The following is a 17,099-nucleotide window of genomic DNA, read 5'->3' as shown; positions in this document are numbered from 1 at the left end:
TAAAGAGGTATTTGTCAGCACACACCACAATTATCTTTTTGTTGCGTGCAGAGATAGTTTTGCGGTGTTAAAAGGTAAAAATTTTGAGTACCAAGCTGCACAAAAAAAATTAATAAAAGTGATCATTTTTTCATATGTATTTTAATGTCATGCATAGACAATATGGGAAGTTGACTCACTTTCAACATAGGAGAGATGGGAGGGAATGTAAGTTCTTGTGTGGATTCTTAGCCGCCTCCTAGTGGCAGGAATTATATCCTACATGTTATTGACCCTATGGACTATCATCATTCCAAAAGAAACGTATTTATCAGGTAAGCATAAATTTTGTTTCTTATTTGTTTATGTGTGTATATATAAATAGATAGATTAAGTTTTCTTGGTCAGCTTTGAGAATTTGGGCATTTATGCCATACCAAATGAGAATTGCCTATAAACACTATTTTAGGAAATGAAATACATAGCTGCAAATGCAGACCTAATTATGAAAACTAATTACAATTCTATACATGTTTGATCTTAGCTGACTGAAAAGGATGTCAGTGAACAGATTTTGAGAACTTTTTTTTTCTGCAATTGTCTAATTATATGTTTTTGTGGAATGTGATGATAAATCTTGTTACAGATTTTTTCTTTTTACAATAATGTCTTAATTCTGTGACTAAATAGCTAGCTGAAACTGCCATCCACTGAAATCTCTTTTTATGCCCCCCTCAAAAAAAATATAGTTTTCTTCTACAAGATATGACAAGTCCACGGATTTCATCCTTACTTGTGGGATTTATCCTCCTGCTAACAGGAAGTGGCAAAGAGCACCACAGCAGAGCTGTATATATAGCTCCTCCCCTCCCTCCACCTCCAGTCATTCTCTTTGCCTGTGTTAGTAATAGGAAGAGGTAAAGTGAGGTGTTAGTTTGGATTCTTCAATCAAGAAGTTTTTTTATTTTAAAATGGTGCCAGTGAGTACTATTTTTCTCAGGGAGAAATCGTCAGTCTATTACTTCCCAAAAGAAGTGGAGACATCTTATTTTCTGCCCTGATGTTGATGATCTTAGCAAACATTATCTAAGATCCATGATGGTTCCCACAGAGCAGCTGAAGGTAGTGTAAGAAAAATCTTCAGTGTGGAGAACGGTGTCTTGCTACAAGCAGCATTAAGGTATGTTCAGTCTTTTGTTTCTGGGGAGACTTAATGCATCAGAACAGGCTGACATTTTGTCCCTATATGGGGAGGGGTAAGCAGTATGCACTATATGAAAGTATAAATGATATATGAAAATAATTTGGTGTATCTGGAATCCCTTTATACTGATTGCCAAAGTATGTAAAGATATCTTTGACTTATTCAAGGGCTGGACGCTGGGAGGGCACATGGCTAAAAAAATTTCAGTAGACATGTTTGTGTTACTTGCGACCCATGCAGGTCTTATTCAGATTAGTTACGCCCACGGTGGGCGGGGCCTATTTTCGCGCGCTCAGGATGCGCAGTTTCATCCGGATCGCATAAGAGGCAACATCTGGGGCTCCGGTAGGGCCTAAATTGTATCGACCTTAGAAGGGTCTTTAAGGCTATCTGACAACAGCTGTGTATTCTGGGGGCAGGTAGGCGCCACAGCAAAGCTGTGGCGTGGTGCAGGGGCCAATTAAGTTAATAAATAACTAACTCTTAAAATCGATATTTTATTGTGTATTACATATCTCAGCAAGTGGATGCAATACTGATAGAGTATTTTGGGCACAGTAAATTAATTTTATTGCCACAAACACGTTTTTTGAACATATCAGAAAAATAGTTGCGCTTTTAAAATTTAAAGGCGCAGTACAGTTTTTTGTTACATTATCATTTTTACCTATAATTTGAATTCAGAGCTCAATATTTTAAGTAAAGAATGACTATTGTTATTATTGCTAGTCTGTTTAACATGTCTGACACTGAGGAAGAAACTCCTTGTTCTATGTGTTTAGATGCCACTGTGGAACCCCCTCTGACTTTTTATCCCTCGTGTACTGAGAGGGCCTTACAATATAAAGCACAGATTTTATGTAAAGAAAATGTGTCTAAGGATGATTCTCAGTCTGAGGAGAATCGGGGTATACCGCTAACTTCTCCCCAAGCGTCACAACCTTTAACGCCCACCCAAACGACGCCTGGTTCTTCAACCGTGTCTAATTCCTTTACTCTGCAGGATATGGCTGCAGTTATGTCAACTACCCTTACAGAGGTATTATCTAAGTTGCCAGTGTTACAGGGTAAACGCAGTAGGACAGAAGACATTGTGAATACTGAGTCCTCTGATGCTTTATTAGCTTTTTCCGATGTACCCTCACAGGGATCTGATTTTGGGGTCAGGGAACTCCTGTCTGAGGGGGAACTTTCCGAGTCGGGAATTGCGTTACCTCAGACAGACTCGGACATCATGTCCTTTAGATTTAAGATTGAACACCTCCACCTGTTACTTCGGGAGGTTTTAGCAACTCTGGATGACTGTGACCCTATTGTGGTACCACCAGAGAAATTGTGTAAAATGGACAAATACTTAGAGGTACCTTCTTACACTGATGTTTTTCCGGTTCCTAAGAGAATTTCAGAGATTATTAAGAGGGAATGGGACAGACCGGGTATCCCGTTCTCACCCTCTCCTAATTTCAAGAAGATGTATCCCATATCTGACACTGTTCGGGACTCTTGGCAAACAGTCCCTAAAGTGGAAGGAGCTATATCTACCCTGGCGAAGCATACAACTATTTCTATTGAGGACAGTTGTGCTTTTAAAGACCCTATGGATAAGAAATTGGAGGGTCTTCTTGTTTATTCATCAGGGTTTCCTCTTACAACCAACGGCCTGCATTGTACCAGTTACCACTGCGGCGGCCTTCTGGTTTGATGCTTTAGAAGAGTCTCTTAAGACTGAGACTCCTTTAGAGGATATTTTAGATAGAATTAAGGCTCTTAAGCTGGCTAATTCTTTTATTACAGATGCCGCCTTTCAGATTGCCAAATTTGTGGCTAAGAATGCCGGATTTGCTATTTTAGCGCGTAGAGCGTTATGGTTAAAATCTTGGTCTGCTGATGTGTCATCTAAGTCAAAGCTTTTGGCTATTCCTTTCAAGGGGAAAACCCTATTCAGGCCTGACTTGAAAGAGATAATTTCTGACATTATGGGAGGTAAGGGTCATCTCCTACCTCAGGATAGAACTGCTAAACTGAGGGGTAAACTGCTAAAACAACAAACTTTAAAGGAGTCCCCTCTTCTTCCTCATCTTCCGCCAAGCAGCAGGAAGGGAATTTTGCTCAGACCAAGTCCGTCTGGAGACCCAACCAGACTTGGAACAAGGGTAAACAACCCAAGAAGCCCGCTGCTGCTACCAAAACAGCATGAAGGGGCGGCCCCCGATCCGGGACCGGATCTCGTAGGGGGCAGACTCTCTCTCTTTGCCCAGGCTTGGGTAAGAGATGTTCAGGATCCTTGGACACTGGAGATCGTGTCCCAAGGGTATCAGCTGGAATTCAAAAGTTCTCTCCCAAGGGGGAGGTTTCTTCTTTCACGATTGTCTGCAGACCAGACAAAAAGAGAGGCATTCTTACATTGTGTAAAAGACCTTTCTACTATGGGAGTAATTTGTCCCGTTCCAAGACTGGAACAGGGACAAGGGTTTTACTCAAATCTTTTCATGGTCCCCAAAAAAGACGGCACGTTTCGACCCATTTTAGACCTAAAGAGTCTAAACAAGTTTCTCAGAGTCCCATCCTTCAAAATGGAGACTATTCAAACAATTCTGCCATTGATCCAGGAGGGTCAATATATGACTACCGTGGACTTAAAGGATACATACCTTCATATTCCTATCCACAAGGATCATCATCAGTTCCTAAGGTTTGCCTTCCTGGACAAACATTTTCAGTTCGTGGCTCTTCCCTTCGGGTTGGCCACAGCACCCAGGATCTTCACAAAGGTTCTAGGGTCCCATCTGGCGGTCCTCAGGCCGCGGGGTATTGCAGTGGCGCCTTATTATGATTATGCAAATTTGTCTCCTCAGATAGATCTGGATAAGGAGACAAGAGACTCTCTTCTTTGGTGGTTGTCTCAGGATCATCTGTCCCAAGGGACGTGTTTTCGCAGACCCTCATGGGTGATAGTGACGACGGACGCCAGCCTTCTAGGTTGGGGTGCAGTCTGGAATTACCTGAAGGCTCAGGGTGTGTGGACTCAGTCGGAGTCTCTTCTTCCAATCAATATTCTGGAATTGAGAGCAATTTTCAATGCGCTTCAAGCGTGGCCTCAGTTGGCTTCGGCCAAATTCATTAGCTTTCAGTTGGGACAACATCACGACTGTGGCTTACATCAATCATCAGGGAGGAACAAGGAGTTCCTTAGCGATGACAGAAGTATCCAAGAAAATTCGATGGGCGGAGGCCCACTCTTGTTATCTGTCAGCAATCTACATCCCAGGAGTGGACAACTGGGAAGCGGACTTTTTAAGCAGACAGACGTTTCATCCGGGGGAGTGGGAACTCCATCCGGAGGTCTTTGCCACTCTGATCCTCAGATGGGACAGACCGGATTTTGATCTGATGGCATCTCGTCAGAATGCCAAGCTTCCAAGATACGGATCCAGGTCAAGGGATCCACAGGCCGAACTGATAGATGCCTTGGCAGTGCCTTGGTCGTTCAACCTAGCTTATGTGTTTCCACCGTTTGCTCTCCTTCCCCAGGTGATTGGTCGGATCAAACAGGAGAGGGCTTCAGTAATTCTAATCGTGCCTGCTTGGCCTTGCAGGACTTGGTATGCCGATCTAGTGGACATGTCCTTTCTGCCGCCGTGGAAGCTTCCATTGAGGCAGCATCTTCTCATTAAGGGACCCTTCCAACACCCAAATCTAGTTTTTCTGCAACTGACTGCTTGGAGATTGAATGCTTGATTTTATCTAAGCGGGGGTTCTCTGATTCGGTCATTGATACCTTGATTCAGGCACGTAAGCATGTCACTAGAAAGATATATCATAAGATATGGCGTAAATATCTTTTTTGGTGTGAATCCAAGGGCTACTCATGGAGTAGAGTTAGGATTCCCAGGATTCTGTCTTTTCTCCAAGAAGGTTTGGAGAAAGGGTTATCAGCGAGTTCCTTAAAGGGACAAATCTCTGCTTTGTCAATTTTGCTACACAAACATTTGGCAGATGTCCCAGACGTTCAGTCTTTTTGTCAGGCTCTAACCAGAATTAAGTCTGTGTCTAGACCAATTGCTCCACCCTGCAGTTTGAATTTAGTTCTTAATGTTCTTCAAGGGGTTCCGTTTGAACCCATGCATTCCATAGATATTAAGTTGTTATCTTGGAAAGTGTTATTTTTGGTTGCTATTTCTTCTGCTCGTAGAGTTTCGGAGCTTTCAGCATTACAATGGGACTCGCCTTATCTTATCTTCCATTCTGATAAGGTGGTTTTACGTACCAAACCTGGTTTCCTTCCTAAGGTTGTTTCTAATAAGAATATTAATCAGGAAATTGTTTTTCCTTCATTATGTCCTAACCCTTCTTCTAAGAAGGAGCGTATGTTGCATAACTTGGACGTGGTCCATGCCCTGAAGTTTTACTTGCAGGCGACTGGATTTCCGTCAATCTTCTTCATTATTCATTGTCTTTTCTGGAAAGCGTAGGGGTCAGAAAGCTACGGTTACCTCTCTTTCTTTTTGGCTGAAGAGTATCATCCGTCTGGTGTATGAGACTGCTGGACAGCAGCCTCCTGAAAGAATTACGGCTCATTCTACTAGGGCTGTGGCTTCCTCATGGGCATTTAAAAATGATGCTTCTGTTGAACAGATTTGCAAGGCTGCAACTTGGTCGTCTCTTCATACTTTTTCAAAATTTTACAAATTTGATACTTTTGCTTCTTCTGAGGTTGGTTTTAGGAGAAAGGTTCTTCAAGCAGTGGTGCCTTCCATTTAGGTCCCTGTCTTGTCCCTCCCTTTTCATCCGTGTCCTGTAGCTTTGGTATTGTATCCCACTAGTAAGGATCCGTGAACTCGTCATATCTTGTAGAAGAAAAGGAAATTTATGCTTACCTGATAAATTTATTTCTTCTACCATATGACGAGTCCACGGCCCCCCCTGTCATTTTTAAGACAGGTATATATTCTATTTTTGCTAAACTTTAGTCACCTCTGCACCTTTGGCTTTTCCTTTCTCTTCCTAACCTAGGTCGAATGACTGGAGGTGGAGGGAAGGGAGGAGCTATATATACAGATCTGCTGTGGTGCTCTTTGCCACTTCCTGTTAGCAGGAGGATAAATCCCACAAGTAAGGATGAAATAAATTTATCAGGTAAGCATAAATTTCCTTTTTAGAGGTAATTAATAATAAAAAATAAAATCTATGTTTAAATTGAGTGATAGGAAAAATAAAACTTCCCTGGTATTTGTGGCAAAATTATCACAAATCACAGCTGCTAATACCACTATAGATAGTGACCTATCTATAACTGTCCCTAATTGGCCACAGCAAAGACTAATCTTTTCTTTGAATGTATCATTCTATCTAGTATTTTTTTAGTGTTTAATGTCCCTTTAAGTTAATAAAAGGATATGTATAGCTTGAGTACACATATTAGGTATCTATATTAATTTATGATCAGCAAACAATAGTAAGAAACAAATTTACTTTCATATATATTGAGGGTGACCTTGGCATATGATCAAACGGGTGTTTATTTTCTTTTTATACCTTGTATGGTAATTAATGCAGATTGTTGCTTATGTATATTTTACAGGGTTTAACTGGTGCAGTTTAGTGATTAATTATTAACTTTATAATAATTCCAAAATTCAATAAAGAAATTTATAGTTACCTTAATTGTGGTGCCGTTAGTAATTGTTTGATTTGATAGATGTCGTTTCTGAAGTTGTTTTTTTTTATTAAAGGGATAGTAAATTCCAAATTAAACTTTCATGATTCAGATAGGGCATGTAATTTTAAACAACTAATTTACTTTTATCATCAAATTTGCTTTGTTCTCTTGTTATTCTTAGTTGAAAGCTAAACCTAGGTAGAGTCATATGCTAATTTCTAAACCCTTGAAGGCGCATCTGCATATGACAGTTTTTCACAGCTAGAGGGCGTTAGTTCATGTATTTCATATAGATATAGATAGTCAGCACTAATTGTCTAAAATGCGAATCTGTCAAAAGATCTAAGATAAGGAGGCAGTCAGCAGAAGCTTAGAGACATGGTAATTACAGAGGGAAAAAGTATATTTCTATAACAGTGTTGGTTATGCAAAACTGGGGTATGATAAATAAAGGTATTAATCTTTTTAAACGATAAAAATTTTGGTGTTTACTATCCCTTTAACTACTTTTTAGTCCACAAACCAAAAGCTGGCATATTGTGAATATACATTTTGTACTGGTATTAGTGTGGTTTAAGGAGGCTGGGAAATTTAAGATAGGGTAATGTAAACAGAATTTTATAAAGCTAGAGCACCACAGGCAATGCATTTAAAGGGACACTAAAGTCAAAATTAAACTTTCATTATTCAGATATAGCATGCAATTTTAAACAACTTTCCAATTTACTTCCATTAACAAAATGTGCACAGTCTTTATATTGGTGACTCAATATTTTAACTTTTTGAGTCACCAGCTCCCACTGAGCATGTGCAATAATTCACAGAATAAAACCTGTATGCATTTGTGATTGGCTGATGGCAGTCACATGGTACGTGCATGCATTTGTGATTTGCTGATGGCTGTCACATGGCACAGGCGGAGTGGAAATAGACAACTTTTAAAATTGTCAGCAAAATCTACTACTTATTTAAAGTTCAGACTAAGTGCTATTGCATTGTCTTATCTTGCATTTGTTGATTATGCAAATCTACTGTGTTGACTGGTCCTTTAAAAAGAAAAGTAATCATTTACCCAATGCTTTGTATTGTTTTTCCTCAGGGACCTGTATACCTTTCTTTGCCATTTACAAGACAAAAGGATTTAAAGAGCCTGACCTTCAGTCTTACTTGATAGGGATGCCTATTAAAGTTAAAGTTATGGAAGTAGAACGTTTTGCCTCCTCTTCATCCTCAAAGGTAAGTGTTTAATCTCCTAAACATAGAAACATAGATTTTCTATAGCAGATGGCTGCTCTCATTGTGAAAAGTGTTTTCAGTCTCGGCTTAAATCCATAAATACACTTGGAGGTTTCTGCCATAGCATGTCTCTCCCCTTTATTCTCTAAGCCATTTATGGCCAACTTACTGAGTCTTTAAGGGCTGCATATACTTTTTTGGCTATTGTCTTGAAAAAGGCCTTATATAGGCCGAAACGCGTCGACATTTGGTAAGCAAATCTTTAATAGAACTTTTGATTTTTGTACATCTACACTATGTCTCTTTTATTTATTTATTTTCTAGGACTAATTGTTTTCCAAGAACCCAGAGCACCATAGGACCACATTGGAGGAATAATCACATTTTTATATATATATATATATATATATATATATATATATATATATATATATATATATATATATATATATATATATATATATAATTTTATACATTTTTATAAAAAATTTTTGTGTACACAATTTACTTTTTTCACGAAGCCACTACCTTATATATATTGTTTATTTTTTATTTTCATTTTCATTTTTGCAACATTATTATTCACCATTTGGATGATTCATTTGGATACCACATTAATTTTGAGGATTTATTGACACTGTTGACACTTTATTCACTTGTGCTGGACTATTATTGTATATATGGGACACTATTCCTCAATTAGAATCCTTGATTGGTTCTTTACAACATTTGTTCATCTACCATTTACATCCACCATTCAGCGTTTAGGTTTTATATATTGTCAAGATTTTTTACTCTGAATTCTGTCTTGTTTTTAATCCACTATTGTATCTGTATATCTTTTAATTGACCCCCATGTAATAAACTACATTCACTGGGCGCGATCCGATATAGATCGTAGTTTGCGGCGCAAGCGAGGGAACCTGCATCGCCCGCAGTTTCAGCTCTCAACTCGAGCTATCCCATATACGGCGCCGTCAGATGCTAAAGTGCCGTAAGTCTGACAAACCAGCGATGTCCAGAAATCTGCGCAAGTACAAATTTCTGGCGTCGCCAGTGACTTACGGCACGTTAGAAACTGCCGGCGCCTACAAAACCTGACTAAAGTCTAAATCACCCGCACTGTCTAACACGCCTCCCTAACATAGCCCGACACGTCTAACCCTCTATACGCTATCCCCCCTTACTATCCTAACAATAAAATATGTATTAACCCCTAAACCGCCGCTCCCAAACCCCGCCGCAACCTAATAAAGTTATTAACCCCTAAACCGCCGACAGCTATATTAAATCTATAACCCCCTAAAGTGAGCCCCTACCCCGCCACTATCTATTTTAAAATTATTAACCCCTAATCTAATCCCCCTACACGGCCGCCAGCTATATTAACTATATTAACCCTAATTATATTAGGGTTAATATAGTTAATATAATTATTATATTATATATATATTAACTATATTAACCCTAATTATATTAGGGTTAATATAGTTAATATCGTTATTATAATATATATATATATATATATATATATATATATATATATATATATATATATATATATATATATATATTAAATATAACAACCCTATCTAAGTCTCCATAGGGAGACTTCCCCAGGGTCATAATAATTTGCATACAAAGAGAGAAGCGCTCTACCAGGAATGAACAACAGCTCAGTGGCTTGTTTTATGGCGATTTACCACCCGGAGGCAGCCTCTTTTAGACCAGTGTGCTTTTCACAGAAGAAAACTTTCCTGAAGTATATCAGTCTGATCCCGCCAAGTAAGGTCAGTCCAGCCCCGAAATACCAGGCAATTCTCCTCTGAACAAGGAACATGACAACCCCAGACGATCGTTTCGGCCTCCTATGGGCCTCGTCAGTGAGGTGCAGCCACATTCCTCTAAGCACACTGGGCAAGGAGTCCACGTCTGGTTTCCCCCATCACCCATAGGGAGACTTCCCCAGGGTCATAATAATTTGCATACAAAGAGAGAAGCGCTCTACCAGGAACGAACAACAGCTCAGTGGCTTGTTCTATGGCGATTTACCACCCGGAGGCAGCCTCTTTTAGACCAGTGTGCTTTTCACAGAAGAAAACTTTCCTGAAGTATATCAGTCTGATCCCGCCAAGTAAGGTCAGTCCAGCCCCGAAATACCAGGCAATTCTCCTCTGAACAAGGAACATGACAACCCCAGACGATCGTTTCGGCCTCCTATGGGCCTCGTTAGTGAGGTGCAGCCACATTCCTCTAAGCACACTGGGCAAGGAGTCCACGTCTGGTTTCCCCCATCACCCATAGGGAGACTTCCCCAGGGTCATAATAATTTGCATACAAAGAGAGAAGCGCTCTACCAGGAACGAACAACAGCTCAGTGGCTTGTTCTATGGCGATTTACCACCCGGAGGCAGCCTCTTTTAGACCAGTGTGCTTTTCACAGAAGAAAACTTTCCTGAAGTATATCAGTCTGATCCCGCCAAGTAAGGTCAGTCCATCCCCGAAATACCAGGCAATTCTCCTCTGAACAAGGAACATGACAACCCCAGACGATCGTTTCGGCCTCCTATGGGCCTCGTCAGTGAGGTGCAGCCACATTCCTCTAAGCACACTGGGCAAGGAGTCCACGTCTGGTTTCCCCCATCACCCATAGGGAGACTTCCCCAGGGTCATAATAATTTGCATACAAAGAGAGAAGCGCTCTACCAGGAACGAACAACAGCTCAGTGGCTTGTTCTATGGCGATTTACCATCCGGAGGCAAGCCACTGAGCTGTTGTTCGTTCCTGGTAGAGCGCTTCTCTCTTTGTATGCAAATTATTATGACCCTGGGGAAGTCTCCCTATGGGTGATGGGGGAAACCAGACGTGGACTCCTTGCCCAGTGTGCTTAGAGGAATGTGGCTGCACCTCACTGACGAGGCCCATAGGAGGCCGAAACGATCGTCTGGGGTTGTCATGTTCCTTGTTCAGAGGAGAATTGCCTGGTATTTCGGGGCTGGACTGACCTTACTTGGCGGGATCAGACTGATATACTTCAGGAAAGTTTTCTTCTGTGAAAAGCACACTGGTCTAAAAGAGGCTGCTTCCGGGTGATAAATCGCCATAGAACAAGCCACTGAGCTGTTGTTCGTTCCTGGCAGAGCGCTTCTCTCTTTGTATGCAAGTCATTTAAAGGAACCTCATTCGTCGGGAAGTCGTCGTGCCGGATGGATGCTCCGCGGTGGAGGAGCGAAGAAAGAAGATTGAAGATGCCGATTTGCTTGAAGACATCGCCGATGGAAGAAGACTCTCTGCCGCTTGCTTGAAGACATCCCGCGGATGGAAGAAGACTTCACTGCCGCTTGCTGGAAGACATCGCCCGGATCGGATGAGGAGTTCGGCCCGGCTGGGTGAATACAAGGTAGGGAGATCTTCAGGGGGGTAGTGTTAGGTTTATTTAAGGCTGGTTTGGGTTAGATTAGGGGTATGTGGGTGGTGGGTTGTAATGTTGTGGGGTGGTATTGTGTGTTTTTTTTTTCAGGCAAAAGAGCAGTTTTCTTTGGGGCATGCCCCCACAAAAGGCCCTTTTAAGGGCTGGTAAGGTAAAAAAGCTTTGAACTTTTTTTAATTTAGAATAGGGTAGGGAATTTTTTTATTTTGGGGGGCTTTATTATTTTATTAGGGGCTTAGAATAGGTGTAATTAGCTTAAAAATCTTGTAATCTTTTTTTTATTTTTTGTAATTTAGTGTTTGTTTTTGTAATTTAGTTTAGTTTATTTAATTGTATTTTTAGATAGATATTTGTAGTTTATTTAATTTATTGATAGTGTAGGTGTATTTGTAACTTAGGTTAGGATTTATTTTACATGTAATTGGGTAATTATTTTAACTAGGTAGCTATTAAATAGTTAATAACTATTTAATAGCTATTATACCTAGTTAAAATAATTAACAATTTACCTGTAAAATAAATATAAACCCTAACATAGCTACAATCTAATTATTAATTACATTGTAGCTATCTTAGAGTTTATTTTATAGGTAAGTATTTAGATTTAAATAGGAATATTTTAGTTTATAATATGAATTAGATTTATTTAATAAGAATTTAGTTAGGGTTGTTAGGGTTAGATAGAGTTAATATAGTTTATATAAATACTATAGTAACTATATTAACCCTAATATAATTAGGGTTAATATAGTTAATATATATAATGTAATAACTATATTAACTATAATATACTTAGGGTTAATATAGATAATATAGCTGGCGGCGGGGTAGGTAGATTAAATTAGGGGTTAATAATTTTAATATAGATGGCGGCGGTGTAAGGGGTTCACATTAGGGCATAGATCAGTTAGATGGTGGCGGTTTTAGGGGCTCACAGTAGGGGGTTAGTTTATGTAGATGGCGGCGGTTTAGGAGTTAAATACGTTATTAGGGATTGCGGCGGGGGATCGCGGTTGACAGGGAGATAAACATTGCGCATGCGTTAGGTGTTAGGTTTTATTTTGCAGATCGCGGTTGACAGGGAGATAGACATTGCGCATGCGTTAGGTGTTAGGTTTATTTAGCAGCCAGTTTAGGGAGTTACAGGGCTCCAATAGTCAGCGTAAGGCTTCTTATGGCTGCTTTTTGTGGCGAGCTGAAAATGGAGTAAGATTTCTCCATTTTCGCCACGTAAGTCCTTACGCTGTATATTGGATACCAAACTGCGCGGGTTTGGTATACCTGCCTATGGCCCAAAAAACTACGGGCGACGGCAGAAATATACGCGCGTAACTTCTAGGTTACGCCGTATATAGGATACCAAACCCGCGCAAATATTGGCGTCGACGACTTTTGTGGGCGACGATTTTTATCGGATCGACCCCACTATATTTACGCCACCGTAGGAGTGTTTCCATATTCACTACTGAATTTTTTTTACTACCACTGCCTATCCAGGCGCTGTATACACCCCACTACTTGATTCATTTCTGTCCAGACCAGCTAGGAGGTCTTTGTATACTAGCTCGAGGTATACCCTTGGTGCTCGGTCTGAACCATCTTTATCATTCTACTTTTTTGGCTATTAAACAGATTCTAATTTTTTTTTAAATGTCTATTGGCACAGAGCCGTATTTAGATATTTGCTGAAGGGTACACTGTGCCTCCTCCCAAGCTCTTTTTAGTTGTTACTACTCCACAGTCTTAGTTGTGTTCTTTTTCGGGGACCGCAAACACGAGTGCAGTAGGTTGCACGTGGTCTAGTTAGTTATGCCTGTTCTAAACTTTACATATTAAAGGGACATTCAAGTCATAATTACATTTTCATGATTCAGGTTGAGCATGCAATTTTAAACAACTTTCTCCAACATAGGTGTGTCCGGTCCACGGCGTCATCCTTACTTGTGGGATATTCTCTTCCCCAACAGGAAATGGCAAAGAGCCCAGCAAAGCTGGTCACATGATCCCTCCTAGGCTCCGCCTACCCCAGTCATTCTCTTTGCCGTTGTACAGGCAACATCTCCACGGAGATGGCTTAGAGTTTTTTAGTGTTTAACTGTAGTTTTTATTATTCAATCAAGAGTTTGTTATTTTGAAATAGTGCTGGTATGTACTATTTACTCAGAAACAGAAAAGAGATGAAGATTTCTGTTTGTATGAGGAAAATGATTTTAGCAACCGTCACTAAAATCCATGGCTGTTCCACACAGGACTGTTGAGAGCAATTAACTTCAGTTGGGGGAACAGTGAGCAGTCTCTTGCTGCTTGAGGTATGACACATTCTAACAAGACGATGTAATGCTGGAAGCTGTCATTTTCCCTATGGGATCCGGTAAGCCATGTTTATTACGATTGTAAATAAGGGCTTCAAAAAGGGCTTATTAAGACTGTAGACTTTTTTTGGGCTAAATCGATTGATTATTAACACATATTTAGCCTTGAGGAATCATTTTATCTGGGTATTTTGATATAATAATATCGGCAGGCACTGTTTTAGACACCTTATTCTTTAGGGGCTTTCCCAAAGCATAGGCAGAGCCTCATTTTCGCGCCGGTGTTGCGCACTTGTTTTTGAGAGGCATGGCATGCAGTCGCATGTGAGAGGAGCTCGGATACTTAGAAAAGACTTTCTGAAGGCGTCATTTGGTATCGTATTCCCCTTGGGGCTTGGTTGGGTCTCAGCAAAGCAGATACCAGGGACTGTAAAGGGGTTAAAGTTCAAAACGGCTCCGGTTCCGTTATTTTAAGGGTTAAAGCTTCCAAATTTGGTGTGCAATACTTTTAAGGCTTTAAGACACTGTGGTGAAAATTTGGTGAATTTTGAACAATTCCTTCATGTTTTTTCGCATTTGCAGTAAAAAAGTGTGTTCAGTTTAAAATTTAAAGTGACAGTAACGGTTTTATTTTAAAACGTTTTTTGTACTTTGTTATCAAGTTTATGCCTGTTTAACATGTCTGAACTACCAGATAGACTGTGTTCTGAATGTGGGGAAGCCAGAATTCCTATTCATTTAAATAAATGTGATTTATGTGACAATGACAATGATGCCCAAGATGATTCCTCAAGTGAGGGGAGTAAGCATGGTACTGCATCATTCCCTCCTTCGTCTACACGAGTCTTGCCCACTCAGGAGGCCCCTAGTACATCTAGCGCGCCAATACTCCTTACTATGCAACAATTAACGGCTGTAATGGATAATTCTGTCAAAAACATTTTAGCCAAAATGAACACTTATCAGCGTAAGCGCGACTGCTCTGTTTTAGATACTGAAGAGCATGACGACGCTGATATTAATATTTCTGAAGGGCCTCTAACTCAGTCTGATGGGGCCAGGGAGGTTTTGTCTGAGGGAGAAATTACTGATTCAGGGCATATTTCTCAACAAGCTGAACCTGATGTGATTGCTTTTAAATTTAAGTTGGAACATCTCCGCATTCTGCTTAAGGAGGTATTATCCACTCTGGATGATTGTGACAAGTTGGTCATCCCAGAGAAACTATGTAAAATGGACAAGTTCCTAGAGGTGCCGGGGCTCCCAGAAGCTTTTCCTATACCCAAGCGGGTGGCGGACATTGTTAATAAAGAATGGGAAAGGCCCGGTATTCCTTTCGTCCCTCCCCCCATATTTAAAAAATTGTTTCCTATGGTCGACCCCAGAAAGGACTTATGGCAGACAGTCCCCAAGGTCGAGGGAGCGGTTTCCACTTTAAACAAACGCACCACTATACCCATAGAGGATAGTTGTGCTTTCAAAGATCCTATGGATAAAAAATTAGAAGGTTTGCTTAAAAAGATGTTTGTTCAGCAGGGTTACCTTCTACAACCAATTTCATGCATTGTCCCTGTCGCTACAGCCGCATGTTTCTGGTTCGATGAGCTGATAAAGGCGGTCGACAGTGATTCTCCTCCTTATGAGGAGATTATGGACAGAATCAATGCTCTCAAATTGGCTAATTCTTTCACCCTAGACGCCACTTTGCAATTGGCTAGGTTAGCGGCTAAGAATTCTGGGTTTGCTATTGTGGCGCGCAGAGCGCTTTGGTTGAAATCTTGGTCGGCTGATGCGTCTTCCAAGAACAAGCTACTTAACATTCCTTTCAAGGGGAAAACGCTGTTTGGCCCTGACTTGAAAGAGATTATCTCGGATATCACTGGGGGTAAGGGCCACGCCCTTCCTCAGGATCGGCCTTTCAAGGCAAAAAATAAACCTAATTTTCGTCCCTTTCGTAGAAACGGACCAGCCCAAGGTGCTACGTCCTCTAAGCAAGAGGGTAATACTTCTCAAGCCAAGCCAGCTTGGAGACCAATGCAAGGCTGGAACAAGGGAAAGCAGGCCAAGAAACCTGCCACTGCTACCAAGACAGCATGAAATGTTGGCCCCCGATCCGGGACCGGATCTGGTGGGGGGCAGACTCTCTCTCTTCGCTCAGGCTTGGGCAAGAGATGTTCTGGATCCTTGGGCGCTAGAAATAGTCTCCCAAGGTTATCTTCTGGAATTCAAGGGACTTCCCCCAAGGGGGAGGTTCCACAGGTCTCAGTTGTCTTCAGACCACATAAAAAGACAGGCATTCTTACATTGTGTAGAAGACCTGTTAAAAATGGGAGTGATTCATCCCGTTCCATTAAGAGAACAAGGGATGGGGTTCTACTCCAATCTGTTTATAGTTCCCAAAAAAGAGGGAACGTTCAGACCAATCTTAGATCTCAAGATCTTAAACAAGTTTCTCAAGGTTCCATCGTTCAAGATGGAAACCATTCGAACTATTCTTCCTTCCATCCAGGAAGGTCAATTCTTGACCACGGTGGATTTAAAGGATGCGTATCTACATATTCCTATCCACAAGGAACATCATCGGTTCCTGAGGTTCGCATTCCTGGACAAACATTACCAGTTCGTGGCGCTTCCTTTCGGATTAGCCACTGCTCCAAGGATTTTCACAAAGGTACTAGGGTCCCTTCTAGCTGTGCTAAGACCAAGGGGCATTGCTGTAGTACCTTACTTGGACGACATTCTGATTCAAGCGTCGTCCCTTCCTCAAGCAAAGGCTCACACGGACATTGTCCTGGCCTTTCTCAGATCTCACGGATGGAAAGTGAACGTGGAAAAGAGTTCTCTATCTCCGTCAACAAGGGTTCCCTTCTTGGGAACAATAATAGACTCCTTAGAAATAAGGATTTTTCTGACAGAGGCCAGAAAAACAAAACTTCTAGACTCTTGTCGGATACTTCATTCCGTTCCTCTTCCTTCCATAGCTCAGTGCATGGAAGTGATCGGGTTGATGGTAGCGGCAATGGACATAGTTCCTTTTGCACGCATTCATCTAAGACCATTACAACTGTGCATGCTCAGTCAGTGGAATGGGGACTATACAGACTTGTCTCCGAAGATACAAGTAAATCAGAAGACCAGAGACTCACTCCGTTGGTGGCTGTCCCTGGACAACCTGTCACGAGGGATGACATTCCGCAGACCAGAGTGGGTCATTGTCACGACCGACGCCAGTCTGATGGGCTGGGGCGCGGTCTGGGGATCCCTGAAAGCTCAGGGTC

At 41.1% G+C, this 17,099-nt stretch overlaps 1 protein-coding gene across 2 annotated transcripts in view; it reads left to right on the top strand.

The window, feature by feature from the left end:
• Positions 1-17,099, top strand: part of PLD1 (phospholipase D1) — a 505,989-nt gene that overhangs the window by 179,491 nt on the left and 309,399 nt on the right. For both annotated transcript variants that reach the window (XM_053710137.1, XM_053710138.1), the window contains exon 3: positions 7,942-8,078. In XM_053710137.1, coding sequence (XP_053566112.1) covers positions 7,942-8,078 — 137 coding nt within the window. The remainder of the gene's footprint in view (positions 1-7,941; positions 8,079-17,099) is intronic.

The sequence above is a fragment of the Bombina bombina genome, chromosome 4 (assembly GCF_027579735.1).
Source record: "Bombina bombina isolate aBomBom1 chromosome 4, aBomBom1.pri, whole genome shotgun sequence".
NCBI classification, from domain to species: Eukaryota; Metazoa; Chordata; class Amphibia; order Anura; family Bombinatoridae; genus Bombina; species Bombina bombina.
This window is presented reverse-complemented; position numbering and strand designations above follow the sequence as displayed.